Source organism: Cygnus olor, chromosome Z, assembly GCF_009769625.2.
Source record: "Cygnus olor isolate bCygOlo1 chromosome Z, bCygOlo1.pri.v2, whole genome shotgun sequence".
Taxonomy (NCBI): Eukaryota; Metazoa; Chordata; class Aves; order Anseriformes; family Anatidae; genus Cygnus; species Cygnus olor.
Window position 1 is genome coordinate 37302582 of NC_049198.1, and position 19725 is coordinate 37322306.

General features: G+C 39.3%; 1 protein-coding gene across 2 annotated transcripts; it reads right to left on the reverse strand.

Annotated features, from left to right (window-relative positions):
• Nucleotides 1-203: 203 nt before the first annotated feature.
• OSTF1 (osteoclast stimulating factor 1) lies at nucleotides 204-19692 on the reverse strand. 2 transcript variants are annotated; one of them, XM_040539999.1, is made up of 10 exons: nucleotides 19544-19692; nucleotides 9814-9860; nucleotides 9239-9289; nucleotides 9092-9155; nucleotides 5849-5902; nucleotides 5294-5401; nucleotides 4812-4861; nucleotides 4629-4707; nucleotides 4050-4148; nucleotides 204-1253 (listed from the first exon to the last, which is right to left on the reverse strand). In XM_040539999.1, exons 1-10 carry the CDS (start codon nucleotides 19578-19580, stop codon nucleotides 1195-1197), a joined length of 648 nt encoding a protein of 215 aa, XP_040395933.1. In that variant the 5' UTR covers nucleotides 19581-19692; the 3' UTR covers nucleotides 204-1194. The 2 variants fall into 2 exon arrangements, with proteins under 2 accessions (XP_040395933.1, XP_040395934.1); XM_040540000.1 differs by lacking the exons at nucleotides 9814-9860; nucleotides 19544-19692 and adding an exon at nucleotides 9363-9462.
• Nucleotides 19693-19725: the final 33 nt, after the last annotated feature.

Sequence of the window (19725 nt, forward strand, 5' to 3'; positions counted from 1 at the left end):
ACAGCAAACTTAGCCAAAAAATTTCAAAAGTAAGACTGTATCACAAATACTTGCCACACTTTCTACCATCACAAGTACCCCTCATTAGGGTATAGTCTTTGGCTGAAGCTATTTGAGCAATCTGAATATTTCTTTAACTCTGCAGGGAAACTTGAAAGTGGCTTAAATTCTTAACTGTCTTTAATTCACAGGAAGAAACCACACATTTTAAAAACGTTTATTCACATACCTCTTTTGAAGATACCTGTGGTATATTCAATATACATCTTTTCCCTCATTCCTTCAAAAACATTTAAGCTTTGAGGTAATTTAGGACAAACATAAGAACACTTAAAAAATAAAAGCAAGAGATCAGTAAAAAAATGTAGGCAGGATAAACAGAAAAATATTCAGCCTTCCTTTCACTATGAATAGTTTCAACAGAATGCATTTCAAAAGCAAAATAATCAAGTCACTAAGTCCAAAATTAAGTGTATTTCTGAAGCAAAACTGACTTAAGCAATTATTTCACCTGAGTTTATATTTCAGGGATTGGGCCCACAGAAGTAGAGAAGAAAAAACATCCAGGGACAGATCCAGATCCTACTACCCCTTACACTGAGTGAGATGAAGAGGGAATTTAAAAAAAAAAAAAAAAAAAAAAAAAAACAACCCTAGACTCAAGCCTCCAAAACCGTATGTTGTCGTGCTGGCTCCACGTGGGCAGATGGTCACTCTATAGCAGCATCTCCATTCACGCCTGTCAGCCAGTACTGACGCTGCCAGTATTATCTTGCTGCACAATGGAACCTATACCCAGGGGTACTTTGGGGAATGTTAGCAATGGTGTCCTGCTGTCCCAGAGGGACCTTTCAAGTTTGAGGATTGTATTCCGGAGATGCAAGGCACTTGCTGGGAAGGCCTGAGATGAAAACTGTGAGTTCAGAAGACTGTCCTCTGCCCATTCAAGAGATAAGAAAGGAAAGGCTAAGCCACACATCCCCTGTCAGATAATCCCAAAGGAACTCTGACTTGTAACGTGGCATCTTCTGATACACATGAAGATTGTTCCCTTGGAAAGCATTATTTTACCCTCTCATTTATAAGCTATATTGTAAGACTGCAATACTTTAAGTAAGATAATTTTACAGTTTTAAAGATAAGCTTTGGAAATAGGCAGCATAGGTTATAGCTCTTCAGGCTGAATGGAAAAAGCTAATCGGAGTCTTCATCATCGAGGTATTCCTCTGCATTACTTAATGTTCGGACTGTACCTGGAAAAAAAGCAAAGATCTCTTTTAGCTTGGGATAAAAATCAAAGCCTCAAAAAAAAAAATAGATTTGCAATGCTTGCAAATCAGTATCTGAGAAAACTGATTTCTATATCACTCAGGGATGCTAGCACTATACGGATGCTGGGGCTGAAGATTTGGATTGCAAAGATAGGGCTAAGCCAGTCACATCTCCTATGTATATGATGTAGTCTGTCCTCAGTGACCCTCAGGAGCCATCTCCTGGCTTGTTCGGAGCTGTACAACAGAGATGGAACTCTCTAGTTGTATTTTCTGTGTATATTAACTTCAAATCAAAAAGGAAAGGAGGGCTGCGTTGGCAGAAGAGTCTATGTAATTTTCTTCCAAGTGCTTACATGGCTACCATTCTCCACTTAAAATCAAACACATTCAATCACTGTCTCCTCTTTCCTCACCTAGATTTTTTTCCTAAGCAAGCATTTCTTAGATCTACTTATTTTATGAGTTATTGCTTTTGAAAAAATGGTAAGTGGAACACAGGAGTACTGAAGTATATTCCCCAGATGTGCAGTAGTACCCGGAGAACTACATCTATCTTTGGGACTACACAAAGATAAACAGCAAAGGCTTTCTGTGATAAATAATTATTTTCCAACAGATTTTCAAATATACAGTAATATGTATCGTATATAATGTATATTATTCTGTACTACTGGGAGCAAAGGATCATAAGATCCTAGTCAGTCATAGTTTTGCAATAATATATTTAAATATTATTAGTATCAAGTGCAGACTTATGTAACGCACAGAAATGATAACCATGCTATACTAGACTTGTAGAATAAAAATGAGTAAATTTAAACTGACCTGCAGAATCATTTTGATAAAAGAAATTTAAGAAAGTTTTTTCTCTTTAGTAGGAAAAGCAAAGGAAGGAAAGAAACAAGAAACAGTAGAGCCCTGTGTTCAAGGGGCCATGCTTCAGGAAAGGACAAATCCTATTTTCTCAAAAGCAAAAGCAACACAGTCTTTTTGCATTCCCATGGCACAATCTTAATAACTCTCATTTCTTAGAATATACTTCAACAGTCATGTGTACACACATGAATCTGTGTGTAAAAACATAAAATCGGACATTTAACTTGTGGAAGTTAAATGTAAGTAACCTTCCTTGGAGAAAACAAAATATTTTATAGATGTATTGTGATATAAGCCATATCTAAATAAGAACAGATCAGAAAATGGGGACAGGAAGATCACTGAAATAGGACTGAACATCTGAAAAAGAAACATATTTTAACTGACAGATACTTGAAATACTGAAATGTAGAATCAAGTCATAGAAAAAAAGGAATGAATACAAATGACCAAGAAAATACAGCAAACAAGAAAAGTATACAGACCAGTGGTATCACAGAGATTGTAAATGACCAAATTTAAAGAGAAAAACAAGCAAGGAAGCTAATATTGAAACTGCAGTTAAAAAACTAACATCAGCTCTCATATCAAGGCAAACAAGAAAACTGTGTGAGAGTATCAGAGCCTGGCAACAGATGAAGTGACTAAAGATGAAAAATTAGCTGTGAAACAAAATAATTTAGGAGTGAAGCAAATGCACCAAAAGTAGGTAAAGTTTCTAGAAGTTTCTCAAGTTTCATTTTTCACAAAATGAAACATTAATTATTTGGGACATTAGAACAGAAAATAGTCCCATACCAGGTGTCTAAACCAGACAAGAAAAAAATTAAGTAAGTCGTCCTAACAGGGATTAGATAACATTAGAGGAAAAAAAAATATTGAAACAGAGGGAAGTCTGCCCCTGGTTACAACTGCTTTCTTCAGAGCCAAAATTGACAGAAATTGTTTGTCAGCATTTTCTAGGAAATCCGGGTATTACCTCTATCAAAAAGCTGATCAGTATTTTTGCTGCAACTGATCATCATCCTTCAAAGCTACTGTCAGATGTTCCATCGTTTAACTCCCACAACTGCATATTACCCACAAGTAATTCCTTCTGTTCTCATGTTTTCCATGCTGGACCTTCAACAGTACAGTTGCTAGACTGCATATCCCACTGGTACAAGTTGTCACTGCCTGTGTCTTTAAGACATTTCTCATCTTATGTGTAATTCACTTAGGGTTTCCACACAAATTTCAGCCTCCTGAAAGTCACAGGTGATGTTGCTTATGTGACACTGAACAATTCAGTCTTTGTTCACTTATTTTAAAACGTCCTTTTTATCTCCTAGAAGCCTTTTGTACACAGACATTGTGCTGTTAGGAAAGATGAACACAAGTGGGAGGCAGTGAGACTATTTTGATAAATACCTGAAAGCATTATTTCTTTATTCCTCCACTGAATATCACTTAGAGAGACATAGGAGTAAAAAATTGTAAAAGGAGCAAGACAAAAAACAAAAGAGGAGTTTCTGCAGATGTTGACTTAGTTTAGAGGAACAGAGAAAACATGCCGACACTGCTTCATTCTCACACCCTGTTCCTTGTGGTATACTGTTCCTAAAGGAAGTTTCCATCCTTGCTTTTCTTCTGAATAGCCCTTACTGTTTCCACAAACTCCTTTGCCTCTTGGTAAGTAGGATGGCATTTTGTGTGGAGTCAACCACACCGGATGTGATGAACCACAGGCCTATCATGCCTCTGCTGAACTAACCCCATTCAAATAAACCCTTCCAAACAAAACTCTTAGCCCATCTAGCTCTAGAGCGATTATTACGACTAACAACATGTTGATATTTGGCTGAAATAGCGCGTCCTCCAAAGAGGAAAAAATTATCAGAAGAACAAAATTATAAATACCTGCACTCTGTTTCTTCTTAAGCAGTGAAGCACAAGCTGCGTTGGTTGCCATGTCTAAAGCCAGTTTCTTCTCATTGTTCTTCAGATCTGTTCTTGCCCCTTTATAACAGAAAATTTCCATTATGAATCACTGTCCTAGGTATGCCCTGAGCAATGGTATTAAGTAAGACATGAGTTTCAGTAGCATGGGTAAAACAGCTCAGAATAATGGACAAGGAGATCTCATCTGTGGACTGATCTGAAGCAGACTAAAAGGTATGGACGGGCTTCCAAAAGCTACAGCTGGCTGGGGAAATTGCTGGCTACTCTCCCTTTCCAAGAAGGAAATGGAACTGCTGTTCTGGGGTTAAGTGCCTAATTTTGTCCACATAGCAGGATGAAATTTAATTTAAGCATGTGAGGTGTCTACTTTCCAAACAGCTGCCAGAATTTTTCTGTAAGGCTTATAAAGTCATGGCAGGTAAGCTGGCTAGAGATTGTAACTGGGTTACAGGAAAAGAGTTTAAATATACACATTAATAAAAATTCAGGAAGCTCGTCTGCCACACAGATTGTTGAAATCTTGGTGAAGATCTTTACCCTTTGCCAGCAGCATCTCTACAATATCTGCATAACCTTTCCATGCAGCAGCATGCAAAGCTGTGTCTCCCAATTTGTTCTGTGGAGTTAGAGGGAAAAGCAACACGATTAAAACACAGCAAAAAAACCTTTCAGCCTGTACCAAGGACAAATAAAATCATATCTATAGTGTAAGGGTCCTACCTGTTGGTTTAACTCTAGGTTTGCTTGGGTAAACAGAACATCCACTATATCTGCAGAGAACAGGAAAAAAAAAGTTTAGTGGAAACAAAATGGTCTTATTCACATTCACAGTACAGATTTTAGTTAAGATTCAAGGAAAGAGAGATACAATCAGCTAATGAAAATCTCTAACAGCCAGAACATGTTCAGGAATCAACCATTAGTCACCAGTCACTACAACAAAATATGCAACACTTTTTTTGGTCTGTCCTTCTTCCCTCTCCGCTTCTAACAGTTACAGTGATTAGAAGGCCCGCTTCAACAGTAACAACAAACACATAGCATTTGATGGATCTGAACCTCCCTTATAGTTTTAACTTCTCTTAAAAAAAAAAAAATATATATATATATATATAAAATCCTTGCTTTATTATTTAGCAATCTGTCTAACAAGCCAATCAAGAAAATCAGAGGACAGTTATATCCAATGAATTCTCTCATACCTTTGTGGCCTCCATGGCATGCCCAGTACAGAGCTGTGTTTCCAGCTTTGTCTAAGCCATTGACCCCAACTCGGTTATCCAAACATTCTCTCAACCAGCTTAGATTGCCTGAAAAACAAATTCTGTTTTACTGAGTTTTTTTTTCTTTTAAAAGCTAACAGAAACATTACTTAGTTTTTTCTGAAAACTGCCAGTCTTGCCATGAACATATGAGGAGAAAAAGTTATTATCAGAAACAACTATAATTTGTAAAACAACCTGTCCAACTCATAGCAAACATCTCTTCCTCCGTTCTCAGGAGACCTTCAGGTCCCTATACAGCTAAATGGATGACGACAACCATTTCTGCTGTGTATACAATCATGTCACAGAGTGGCAATTTTACCAGGCTGTAAACCAGCTTCTGAAAGCTGCAGAACTTCAACAGATCACTATCTTGCCAGTTCAAGATATCAGATAAACAAAACAGACAGGATAACTTCATTCTAAATACATTATTTTAGCACAAAACAAACAGTCTTAACATTACACAACTAAAATCCAAATCACACTTACCTCGCTTGGCAGCTTCATGCAATGGATTATCAATAGATTCAGCTTGTTCGGCCACTGAAACGAAACAGACAGTACATTCTAACTACCTCTGAAAGTGAATAGATACTTGACTTCTGTACAGAAATAAAACTTGCTATTTGTTCTGCAAGAGACAGTAATACATATTTGATTCACGTCTGAAAGGGGACTTGTGACTGGTGGAGTAGTCAGATACACTTCAATTTCCTATATATGGGAAAGCAATTCAGAAAAGAGCTTGTAAAAACTTCAAAGCACAGCATTGAATTGATCAGAGGTTGCAAGGCATTAGGTATCTGGCAATATTTTATCTCAGTTGTTACCTGCCATTCCACAATTGTAATGTTCTTAAGTAATTGCATGCGACTAGGCTTTCAACCTACAGCTTGCCATTAGAAGTGAATTATTTCCAAGGGGTCTCTGAAAGATAGCTAAGAAAACCCACTGTCAACAGGCTTACAACTTATTTTACAGAGGTTTTTATTTTCCCTGGAAAACTTACAAGAGAGCTGCAAATCATAAGTGCAGAAGCAATCAATGTAGCAGTGAGCAGACTGAAGTTCAGGCTTATGTAGATCTTTGCTTCATCTCACAAGCTTTAGGTTTTACTAGAGAAGATAAGCCAACAGTTCCTGGTCACTGTGCTGTTGCAACACAAAAAAAACCTGAACAGCACTGTGGAACAGCTGAAAGTGCGGCTGTGATTTGGCAACTCCTTTTTTTAGTAGTTTTTAGGTGAAAAAGCTTGTGACTGCTATGCGTACAGACAAGTACAATCTGAGACTAGTAGGCTCTCTATGTCCTTGCTCTACAGCTCGTTATCCTAGGCAGGGAGAGTATAAGAGTATGTTTCTCAGATCAAACTGCTAATACAATCAGATGCAATGCAGAAATATAACATATTTCAATTATCAGAAACAGAAGTCTGAAGACTGTCATAACCTCACTACACCATTTCTTACTTTGGTGTATATTCCTCCCATAATGACTTGTAATTGCAACATTTCATGTTTCTCTAACTGTGAATAAAACAAAATATAACTGCTAGATTCCAGTATTTCATGTTCCAAAAGTTTGTGCCAGCAGTGAACAGAATCCTAAAGCAGAGCAGGAGAAGCTGGTCCCACAGCGGACAGCCATCACATAAGCAGAATGCCCTAGTGATATTTAGCAGTGCTTGTAATGCACGGCAGAAAGCATTAACTTTCATAAAGCATAACACTCTCTTAGAAACCTAAAAATAATTTTGTCCTTATAAAACTGTCAGAAGTTCAGTAATAAGTATTTTTAATGCAGATAACACTTGATTCTGGCTTCATCAGCTTTTCCATTCAGTCTTTTCAGACATGTTCCTTCAAGCCCAGCAAGTGGAGTACAAGACTCCACCAGAGCCTCAGCAGTTTCATGTCTGTCTCCACCTTCCTCAAAAAGGTTGCAGAAGAACACGAGGAGATATCACTGTTTCAGTAGTTAAGACTAAACCTAGGCAGACCTAACTGCGATGACCAGTGGAAGCAAACTTATGAAGATTTTGTACTCTTTGTCTAAATTGGAAAACATGTTCCTAGCACTCTTCACTCTTAGGTTCTGCATAGGTTTCTGTTCTGCTTACACATTCAATTTTGCAAATGCATGCACACAGACACATCCCTCTGGCCTAAAATCAGAGCAGTTGAGGTTGGAAGGGTCCTCTGAAGGTCATCTAGTCCCATGCCCCTACTCAGGTAAAGCCACCCAGAGCAGGTTGCCCAGGACCACGTCCGGACAGCTTTTGAAGACTGCCAAGGAAGAAGACCACACCACTTCTTCACAGGAGAGGTGCTCCAGTCCCTTCATCATCTTTATGGCCCCTCACTGTATTTGCTCCAGTAACTCCATGCCTCTCTTGTACAGGGGAGCGAGAACTACACACAGCACTCCAGGTACAGGCTCACCAATGTTGACGAAAGCTAAATGCTGCTCAGATAATTTTTGCAGTGAAATACTGGAAGCAAGTTTTCCAAATTGATAGCGGCTGATTTTATTTTAAATACAGCACACTTCAATGTCCAAAAGAAATTTGAGTGCAGGTAAGCACCTTTAAACTATTCTCGTATATAACAGCAATCATCTCTGGCAGGAATAGAGTCAGTCTAGAAGTCACAAAGTTTTTCTGCAAGTGAAATTGTACACTATGGTCTCAATAACTGCACCGTAGTCTTCTACTCATATAATTCTACTAAGTACAGGTCAGGGTGGGGAACCATATAGCATTGCTACCATGTCTCCTGGTGAAGAAGGGACAACACAGAGCAACCACACAGTTACCAAAATACTAACAGTTCTGATGCAACCTGTCACGTGACACTGCTACTCTGCCTACATTTCCTGGGTGGACTCAGAAGAATTGTGCTGTGATTACAGTACTCATGGCTTTTCAAAATGATTTTAGTTGAATGTGAAAAAGCAATTTCTATTCTGTCGAAACAGGTATGTTTAATGTTGGTGCAATCAAGAAAACATTTTCTTCTGTAGCTGAATAGGTTTGTTAAAAACCAACAAATGTCAAACAAAACAGCCCTATTTCTTCTGCAGGGGAAGAAAACAGACAAAAAGCAACACAGGATATCTACAGAATTGCTCATCTGCTTTAGACTCCTGTCCACATAAAGTATTTACTTAACATTCCAAATATTGATAATTTATCTCTGTAAGAAGCCACCCAGAAGCTCTGACAGCTTCTCAAGCTCCAAGTTAGGAAAGGATGTGTCCATCATTAGATTTACTAAAAAAAGAACCAAAAAACAAAGAAACAACAACAACTTAAAAAACAACACCTCAAACCAAAACTAATATACGAACAGAAAGAATACAGCTAAGACACTGCTAATAAGATCTTAAAAGTTGGAATACATTCACTAAGGTTATAAAAAATGTAAGTCTATGAGTTGTGTGTATTCTGTAGAATCCTCCTTTATATCCATGTGTTCTTCCTGTCAAAACTAAGAACATCTCCTGCTGTTACATGCACACTTAGAAACAAATACTTGGCAAACTCACGGCCTGTATACTGCTGATGAATAGTGGTAAGTGATATTGCAGAAGTATTCCAAAATACCCTGGTAGAGTACTGTTAAATGGCAATATTGTTAACAGTGTCTGAAAGTAAGTGTATCAGTAATTTTCATTTGGCCATTTCCTTTGATTGTAAATGATCTTACTAAATGAAAATATTCTAGACATTACCATAGTTGCTTGGAATTAGTCCAGTTCTTCCTTTGCAAGTTCCTTTCCACCAGTTTGTATCACTCTGGAGAGAAAGGGGAAAAGAGATTAGGAGGGATATATTGCACCTCAGAAGTATATGGTCTGTATGGGATGTGTCAGACTCACCATGTCTGAGATGTAAATGATATCTCCTTCTTCAAAGTACAGTTCATCTGGCTTAAAAAAATAATTAAAATAAAAGTAAGGGTAAACAAAAATCTGGGTGTGTGTAATTAAGTAAAATAAATACCTGTAAAAAGCAGAGTCTATTCAGCGTTTCTTTCAAAATGACAATAGTTCTAATTCTGTAGATACTAGACAACTGCCTGCCAGTCTGATACTGTAGTTTGACTTGCCTGCAGCTAACTTTCTGGATCTGTCATCTTCCTGACTGCTAAAGAAAGACTGTGGTCTTTCCAACTGAACACTGTGCAACAAAAGCAGTGAAATATATCTTGTGTTAACTTCTTCCCCTTTCTTGGCTGGTCCCAGTTCATCAACTCTCTCAGCTCTCAATTATCCTTGTTGCCTTTGGAAGAAAAGAAAAGTCATATTTAAGAACCAGTATCCATCAACACACTTTTTCAATGAAAAGTAGTACAGCAAGTCTGACAGTCCAACCCTAGCAGAACTAAAGAAACGTTATTATAGAGAAGTTTTAAAATAAGCCACTCCAAATCCTAAAATACAGGTTTACTTACCGTTCTGGGTTCAAATGTATATAGGGCTCTGAACACTTTAACCTGCCCTAAAAAAAATAATAAAAACAATATCAATACCATGCTTTCTAAACACTGCATACACATACAGCCCCCAAATCCAAGTAAATTCCTTTCCTTAACCCTTAAAACTGCTTGCTGAATGAGTTTGTGGTATGAATTTATCAGTGAAAGTGATGATGAAAATACTGAACTCAGCAGCATGATTCTGAAGGAAATGGGTCAACTGACCAGTCCTACGCATCTAACGGTCTTCATGGCTAACCATGTAAATCAACTTAAGTATTGCCACTGATTTCTGAGATAAAGTGTAGTTCCAGTCATTTACTCACCCATGCACTCATATATTTGTATTTTTTTAATAATGTCAAATTCTACAGAATTAAGGAAGGAATAAGGAAACAAAGCAATGACTGATGTCTGTCCTATGCTCCCACACTTGCAGTCATTATTAATCAGAAAAATAACACAATGGCACAGAAATCATTGCAGGACTTGAAGAAAAATGACACATAGTCAGCGAGTCCTATTTATGTAATGTACAACTTATAAGGTATTCTGCTTACATGCTTAAAATAACCTATAGTGTTTACAATTCCACTGAGTAAGCAATGTTTATTTTAATAGGGCAGTTTTAAGAGACTCTTAGCAGCATCCAGGCCCGGAAAACGTAACTTTAGTACAGAGAGGCAGAAATTTAACTGCATTAACTGCAAAAGAAGCATCCCTATAAACATTTAAAAATATTCAATCTAGGTGCATTCTGAGCACACAACGCAGAAGGTATAAGATGGGTTCAGGAGAAGAAACATGTACATTCCATAACTTTATTAACTGGACTGCTGAAGTCTACTGAACTCGATGGAGAAATATACAAACTTTTGTTTACTTTTAAATATCACAATTATGTAAGCAAGCCACACTGTACAGCAGTTTCACATGTTGTACAGACTAACTTATAATCAAAGCAGTTCTTTGGTTTATGAAGACAATGTACTACTTAGAAAAGGCTATTTTGTGTGTTCTGTCACTGATGAATTTACTGCCCAAGATTCACACTGTACAACAAAGTGTAGTTACACAGACTCTTGCACAGTATGTTAAGGTGTAAATTATGTGGAGAGAATTGAGCAACAAAAGAGTAAGTTTCCCTATCTCTTAAGAATATGCCTTTATCCTTCTCTAAAGGAGAAGAGACAAAAAATGTCTTGAGATACTTTCTTGTTAGAGGTACTCTTTCTTACCCCGGCATCTAATAGCCTACTGACAGGAGTTTTAGAGTTTAAGCATTTTACAGAGTTAACTTAAGGGCTCAGTCTAAATATATATATGCTGACAGGCTTGAGAAAGAGGGATGGTACTCAACTGTATAAGCTGCCATATTGATCAGTCTGCGATTTTGATCCATATGCCGAAGTCTTGGAGTAGCTCTTGAAAGACATCTTCAAATAGAATCATAGAATATCCCGAGTTGGAAGGGACCCATAAGGATCATCAAGTCCAGCTCCTGGCACCGCACAGGTCTGCCCAAAAGTTTAGACCATGTGACTAAGCGCACAGTCCAAACTCTTCTTAAATTCAGACAGGCTTGGTGCAGTGACTACTTCCCTGGGGAGCCTGTTCCAGTGTGCAACCACCCTCTCGGTGAAGAACCTCTTCCTGATGTCCAGCCTAAACTTCCCCTGCCTCAGCTTGACACTGTTCCCGCGGGTCCTATCACTGGCGATAACGGAGAATAGGTCATCTGCCTCTCCACTCCCCCTCGCGAGAAAGTTGTAGACTGCGACGAGGTCCCCCCTCAACCTCCTCTTCTCCAGGCTGAACAGGCCAAGTGACGTCAGCCGCTTCTCATACGTCTTCCCCTCTAGGCCCTTCACCATCTTCGTCGCCCTCCTCTAGACACTCTCCAACAGTTTCACGTCCTTTTTGTACTGTGGTGCCCAGAACTGCACACAGTACTCGAGGTGAGGCCGCACCAGCGCAGAGTAGAGCGGGACAACCATTTCCCTTGACCGACTAGCAATGCCTCTAGATGCTCTCGGGCAAGAGCCAAGGCACAGTCTATGTTTATACAGGGACATCTATCAATGTGTAACTGCTAAGCAAAATATTTCTCTAGTCCTCTCAAGCTTTTTTTGTGGCTAAGTATATGTAATGATACATCCATAAAATTGAACTGTTAACTTTCTTAATTACCAAATGCATGCAGACATTGAAAATACTGTTTTTCTTCCAGTTTGTAGCTATATCCCATGCTTCTCCCAGATCTTTATTTTTTTTCTTGAGTAATACCATTGGAATTCTCTCTCACACAGCAGCCATTACTTAGACATAAAGGGTTCAACACTTTACAGACCCACGCTCCAGAAACGAAATACCTGTACTGTGGCAGCAGCTAAAAAGAACAAAACCTCTTCTCTATTCATTACATGTATTGAAATGATGAAAAAAACAACCAAACAATAACGTGTCATAGACACAAGAGTTTCAGAATGAAGTGTCCAAACTGTGGCTAGTAGTCAATTAAAAAAAAAAAAAAAACATATGGAGAAAGAACAAGAGATGACAAACCAGGATGGGTGACATAAAGGGGTGGGTGGTACAGAGTACTGTTCCTTATCCCAGGGTTTCTTCCACAGATGACAGTAAAATGCACAAAAGGACTGCATACTATATACTTTGATGACTTTAACCATCACCCACTATTTTTCAAGGTTCTACTAAAGTAAAAGGAGAAACTGGAGACCAAAAGGGAAGAATAACAAATAATAAAGCAGAAAAGATAAGGTGGCAGAAGACAGGGAAAAGCAAGAAATATAGATCTTTGTACATTATGCATTTCCAGTAATAGTGTACTACACACATACCCACAGTTTAACAGTTTTCTAAAACTGGAGAAGAACAATGGAAATACTGAAGCTGATAAAAGCACTGTTGAAACGTTTTTTAAACTAAAGGCAATTTGTTTTCTCTGTATGTTTTATTCTATACAACAAAAATACTGAGTTACTTCCCCAAATGTTAACTCATGGCTTCACAGTACAGCACGTTCTAGAACATTTCTCTCTGATGAAGTACAGATCTGCATCTAAAAAACAGTAAGTCTGGTAAACTTTAGTTTTACAGTACTTCATACAGAGTTAAACACTACTTATTACTGGCATTTTCAAATTATCTTTTAAGTTTTTCTTGATAAACAGACATTAAGCCTGTTTACATTGCTGCATTTAAGAGCAAAGAACAATATGATTTTAGCACTTCACAGTCTGGGAGATTTAAAATGACAAAATATAGGGACCCAAGGGGCATATTAAATTAGTACCCCTGTTCTGGAAATACCAATAACCTGTTTTTTACTAGGCACACGAGTAGCCGCAATCACTTGAATACAAGTACTTTTATCTAGCAATGCACATCCCCAGGCTTGCGTACAAAATTACATCTTTCCCTGGCTGGTGTCCTCTGGAATAAGCACAAAATTAGAACATGCCAGAGGACCTTCTGTGCTCCTCTTTACTACCCTCCTTTCACCTCTAACCACTTTGTAAGATTCCTGTAGGATGGAGATATAAGTTATTAGCACTGATGTGAATTTGCCGAAGTCAACTGGCTGCACCTCCTAAACAGGTATTTCTAGAACAAAATAACCAAAATACAAAAGACACGTGTAATTATTTTTTTTTTGAGGTTTCAAGGTGTCAGGCAAACATTAGCAACTTTGTTATCAGCATAACTAACAAAGGCAGTATCACTTCTAAAAATAAAAAATAGAAGCACAGTGCAGAGATATGTCCCATAGTAACTGCAGGGACAAATCTGAACAGTCCTTTTCAGTTCCGTACTTCAGCCACAAGTCTGCCTTTTCCCTTTTCACAGGATTTTTATTAAACATCTGCAATACAACTATCTGACAAAAAAGGATAATTTATTACACATACTACACAGTCAAGTGAACTCAGCATACAAAACACACGTCACAATTTACCAAACCCTCACCCAGCAGCAGGACAAGGTGAGTCAACCTAAATTCCTCTGAATTCTTTCTGATAATTTCTCCTACAGAATGCTTTTATCAAGAAAGGAAACATGCAACTCAGATTTCTCTTAACAGTTGAGTAACAAATAACACTCATGAAAGTAAAGGAACTGTGGTACTAAACAGTAACAACAGTTTAAAAATGCAGCTTCTAACATATACTGACCTACACAAGACCTTTATTGGGTTTTCCAATGCAAAGTTTAAATTTTTTTTTTTCAAAAGACTAGAAACTTTGTTTCCTAACAATTTTGATTTTAATAGCAGTATCATTAATAAAAGGTTGTTTTCAAAGAAGCGCTAAGTGTTCTTGCAACAAATTTAGTTGCAACAGATTTAGTTTCTCTCAGTAATCCTCCGCCCCCCCACGTCCCTTCTGTTCTTTTACCCCAGCTTCTGAATGCCATCATAGACACCAGCATTAAAATTCCACTCAACTTGCACCTAAAGCATTTTCTGCTTTCCTCTTATTTGCTTTCACCTGTGAAAGAAAGAAAAGATTCTTGCATGACATTACTTATTTAGCCATCTGAGTGAGGCCAAACTTCTAGCACCAAAAGGGAGGGAAAACAACATCATTAGTCATTTTGTACTACTTCTTCAGCAAAAACAAACAAACAAAACTACCCATAACAAAGAACACACAGTACAACAGCTTCCTGGATGTGAGAGTCATTTATTTTAGTTAAAATAATCATGATTATAAGCCAATCAAGGCTTGGCTCCAGTGAACCAATACAGGTCTTTTGCTAGAATTTTACATCCCGGTTCTCCTGCCAGAGACAGACACAATCAAATTTCACTGACTGATCCAAACAACTTTTCACAAATCAGATATTGGTCACGATGGAGCATCTTTTCATCGACTACATTTAGAGTGAGTAGCACTAGACTACCATAAAAATCAGAGTAATTAACTTTCTTTAGATAAAGACTCCCTGGGTATCACAATGCACCGTCAGTGCCTGTAACAGAGGGAATGGGATACTCTCTGCACTGTGGACCATAGTCTTCGGCACACAAATTAGAAAACTTCAAGTCCATCAACTTCCATAAGAGTTCAAGCTAATTCTCAGCTAACTGTCACCAGCCATTAGCTGGCGACCATCCTCCCCTTGGACCATCCTCCGAGGCTGCACAGACATAGTTGAGGATCAGGGAGAGTCTAGTAGCAATTTGATTAAATCAACTAATTTCAATCCCCACCTGTAACAAATTGACCGAAAAGAGAAAGTATGAATAAGCCCTGGGGCAGGGGGGAAAAAGGGCAGGTTCAAGGGCCTATGCAAGTTTCAGATTCTCCTCCCAGAACACAAATTGTGCATTTTGATACATATTCAGATGATTTTCTCTGAAGCATGAGAAATATCTTCTGCCTCACAGATTGCACGCTGTCAAAAACAGTGTGTGCTTTCTCAGTGTTGGTTTAAGACCCTACAAAGGAATTACACAACCTGGCAACAGCAGCAATTGGAAGCCACAATGCTTTTTGTTAAGAGCTGGCATTATGGGAAAACTACAGATCAGGATCACTTGTGATATGCTTGCACTTTGCTTTAACAAGGAAAGAAATGCTTGTGTTATGATAATGCATGTGTCTTTGGAAACATGCTGTTTTCTTAGAAGGACATTAAGTGAAGATGGAAACTTTCTTCCCCTGACTTTTCAGGAACAGGAAAATAAGGTGCTGTTACACTCAGACGGTCAAGAAGGATTAAAGAGTGGGAATATGTTTTACAGAACTGCTGCTTGAAACCTGGTATTTTGCTCAAAGATTTTTGCATAGAGACACAATGGAGTACAATACAGCATTTAAGGACCACCTTAAGACAGACAAAAAAGTAGAGGTACCAATATTTAGAGAGCCATCTTCCACTTTCAAACAGCGCTCTGTTAGAAAGGAGAAGTGAACAAGGGCACACAAATAGGAGAGAAGGGGGAAGGGGGGGCATTAAACCAACAAAAAAGACAGGGACTCTGTTTAGGGATACACAGAAAAGAATCCAAAGGGCAGACTGGTACCAGCATAGATGACAAACTGGGGTAGCCCAGCAACAATCATGGACTGCACCTATCAATAATTGGAGCAGAAAGAACACACAGCATTTGTTTACAGAAAATTAGAATTAAGAATATTCTCAGTGAAGATATACGTGGACACATTCACTTTGTGTTTGTTGCATATAATTTCACAGATTAATTTTGATCAGCACAGTTTGACGCTTGGATCTTCCTCTTCTTAGCAGTTTAATTTTTGCAAATACAGAGAATGCCTTCACTTGCAGGAAGCCTGTTTGTAGCCCCACCAAGCTGCTTGCAGTAGATGGAGGGTCTGGGGTCAGAAACGAAAATTTAGCATTCATGTTGGTGCTGTTTAATAGTTCTGCTGATGTCCGCCCCACAGCCTCCCACCTTCAAGCTCGAGGCTATGGCACAGCCCCCCACACTCATATGCCCATCTCTCCCTAGCTGACAGAAACCTTTCTGTGACTACAAAAGGGATCAGTTTGAACCAACTGGCTGCTGAGACCTTAGCGTACCACTCAGCGTATATTTTCTGCTCCTGTGACTCCTGTAACTGCCACAGCTCCTACTTCATCTCAGTAACATGAAAAGTACTTGATTGTGATTCAAACTAAATATTTATATTCAGAATTCTATTTTTAACTGTGAAAGCTACTAGTGGCTGCAAAGGCAACAGACCTACTTTAAGGCAGTGAGCCGTTCTGTTACATATGTTATGTTTCCTTCTGCCTCCTTTCCTCTCAACTGGAATTATTTTAAATTGTAATTTCCTTGGGACAAAGACCTGTCTTTCTCTGTAAAATGTAAGTATTATGTGGACTCTATGCCAGGATCAACAAATCTTACCTTATCTGGAGAATAAGAAAGTAAGAAAGGTTTCTTTAAAATATTAACATAACATTTTCAGGTCCTGAAAAGCTGTTGGTGCACAAAGTGTAAGGCTCTAGTCAAAAAAGTGTAATCACAGAACACTGTTTAAGGAAAAAGCTAGCAGAAGTCAATACAGTTTGTCAGGTTCAAAGGATTTATTAAGTTAATTCTGTTTACAAAAGTTACATCAGACACAGAATGTTTAAAAGGTTAATGAACTCTAAAAAGAATAATGTAGTTTGAGACATCAATAGAGCTTTTGAAAGATGGAGGAGAAATCCTACTCTTGCGTAGTGCTGACCTAGAAGAAAGCTTCAACTATTCTCCCACTCCACTCTTTTGTATCTCCAGTGGCAAGTCTAAATAGAAAAACAGGCCTGAAAACAAGAATGGTACAAAGAGCCTCAGCAGGAAAGCAAAATGAGGAGATAGCTTCTTTGAAACCTAGATTGTTTTAAAGGAAAAAGTCGCAAAACAATAAAAATTAGAAGCTTCCTAAAGCCACTAAAAACAACCATGGCCCCTTACTCAAAGGTTAACCACACTCACCAAAATACTAGCTCAAGAACTGACAAATGTATCACACAATTGACTCAAATCTACTGATCACAAAACCCCCTCTTAACAGAGAAATCCAATGCACTGTTCGTGCAGCAGGATTATTAGAAGCGAAGAGTATTTTATCAGATAAAAATCTCTCATGTACAGAAGAAAACCACATTTAATGCTGTAATTAGTATTCTTCCCTTAGCACGTCCTGTTTTGCACATTTTCAAAGCACTGTCTGGCCTTCCAGCTGTAATCTCCAACAGCCCTGTGATGAACACTCTCACTGTTTTAGAAATGAGTATTTCACTACACGTACTTCTCTACCACTGGCTGCATCTCCTTCCATCTCTGTCTAGTTTGCAGTGTTTTTTTTTTTTTTTTTTTAAACATTTCTTAGAGGACTGCAGCAGCCAAAATCTTGTTTTCTATCTGTCTTGAATCGTAACCGTTCAGTGGCAAGGCAAGCAGGCTTGCTGTCCTCTGAGACAGGCTACAGACCAGGTTACAGTCTGGATACCTAATAATAATGAAGAAAAATTAACACAGCCTGATCAAATGCACTGAGAAGACCACCATCTGCAGCCTAGAAGTTGGGAACAGATATATCAGTTTGTAGCAAAAGCTACAGGAATTCTTTCAGGACATGCAGACCCTATATTTATGTCTTTAAGTTGCTACATTTTAATGCCTTTTACCCCAAGAGATCCAATGACAGTATTAAAAATGTAACTGGTATTACACACAGAGCAAAGCCAGATATACAAAATATTTTGGAGTAAACTAGAAGACAGTCTCTTCCTGCCTTGGAATTAAATTAACACAATAGCTTCTGTAAGACTTTCTCTTTTCAAAAAGAAGACGTTTTTCAAAAAGACTTTCATTAATTGACCCTGAGAACGACTACTAAGAAAGTCTTATTCTCTTCCTCTTTCTTCTTCTGCCATTTATTTCTACCCATTTCCTTTTGCTGTGTCAAGCAATCATGTGGTAAACCAGATCAGCAGGTTCATTATAATGTAAGAATAACCTAACAAAAAAGTGTTCTGTAGTGTCAGAGCACCAATCCAGCTTGCCCTGTCACTAAACAGAATGGAAAAGGGATGGTGGAGGTGCAGAGAACCTGCCTTTTGATGGCAGCCTGCATTTTATCAGGTCAGTCTTACCACAAAACTGCATACCAGTAAACTCACGAAGAATGCCCAACATTACACATAAAACACCAGAGTTAGTGTTGTAGCTCTGGGAGGTTAAATAGTTTAATTCCTTAAATTCTTTAAGAATCTTAACTTTAACCCATCTTTCTGCAAATCGACAAACTGAGTTACCCACTCTAGACGATTTTTTTCTTTGTACATATTTGGCTGTTAAAATAACACCACACCCTTTCAGAAGCCCACAGATTTCCTCATACAGGTTTTCAATGGCAGACCACAAGGGCCATACTTCTATTATTGCCTTATTTTCCCTATGGGTAAGTTCAGTTTTGAAAGATGCTTAGCAGATTAAAGGGCAGAGGAAATTCTTCCAAGGGTGGAACTCCGCATTCAGAGAGCTTTAACAGATTTTGCTTCTGCAGGTAGGTATGTAACGATGGATTAAGAGTTCTAAACCAGTTTTGCACTTCCTTTAAACAAATTCAAAACTTACAAGTTGTTAAAATATTTGGTCAGGTTGAGCGCTGAGGTACTTTTGGAAAGCATTAAGATGTATTAAGAAGAAAGGTAAACCTAACGGCTTAAATTTTGGCAGACGAATGTACGTTGACTTACAGGAAGATATCTTTACCCTGAGGTTTAAAACTACGCCACTTCTAATAACTTTTTCAACACGTTTTTAGGAAAAAAAAAATATGTATTTTTTGTGAGGTTGTGGAAACCAACTCTTCACGAAAGGGGCTCGGGACAAGAACTCCGCCTCAGCGCGCTGGCAGGGGGGTAAGGGCGGGCGGCAGGGCGCCGGAGGCTCCCCGGAAGGCTGCTCCCCTGCCTCGGCCGCGGGGCGAGCCCTGCACCGCCTCCGCCACGGCTTCCCGGCCAGCGGGGGCCTGACGGGGCCTTCTCGAAGCTTCCCCGGCGCGGCCACGCCGCCACCCCCGCGGCGCCCAGCCGAGGAAGAGGAAGGCAGCGGGCGGGCAGCACGGCCCCGCGCCCCCTCGGCGGGGCTCTGTCAGCCGGCACCCAGCTGCTCTGCGGGGCGGCGGGCGGGCGGGCCGCCGGGACCCTCGCAGCTTACCTGGCTTGGCCGGTTTCGGCGGCGGCGGCTTGGACATGGCTGTGGCCGGCGGGGCGAGCCCTCTCCGGGCTCCCGGCGGCGGCGGGGACGAGGAGGGCGAGAACGGGGAACAGAAGGAGGAAGGAGGGAGGGAGGCACAGAGGTAGGGAGGGGCGTGCGCAGCGACGGTGCCGTGCGCAGCG

Bases quoted from the DNA above. Each gene is read 5' to 3' on its own strand.
- OSTF1 (XM_040539999.1), bottom strand. From the start codon at position 19,580: ATGTCCAAGCCGCCGCCGCCGAAACCGGCCAAGCCAG. The intron at 9,861-19,543 runs GTAAGCTGCGAG...TATTTTTTTTAG, and splicing joins GCCGAAACCGGCCAAGCCAG to GGCAGGTTAAAGTGTTCAGA. The intron at 9,290-9,813 runs GTAAGTAAACCT...TATTTTTTTAAG, and splicing joins ATACATTTGAACCCAGAACG to CCAGATGAACTGTACTTTGA.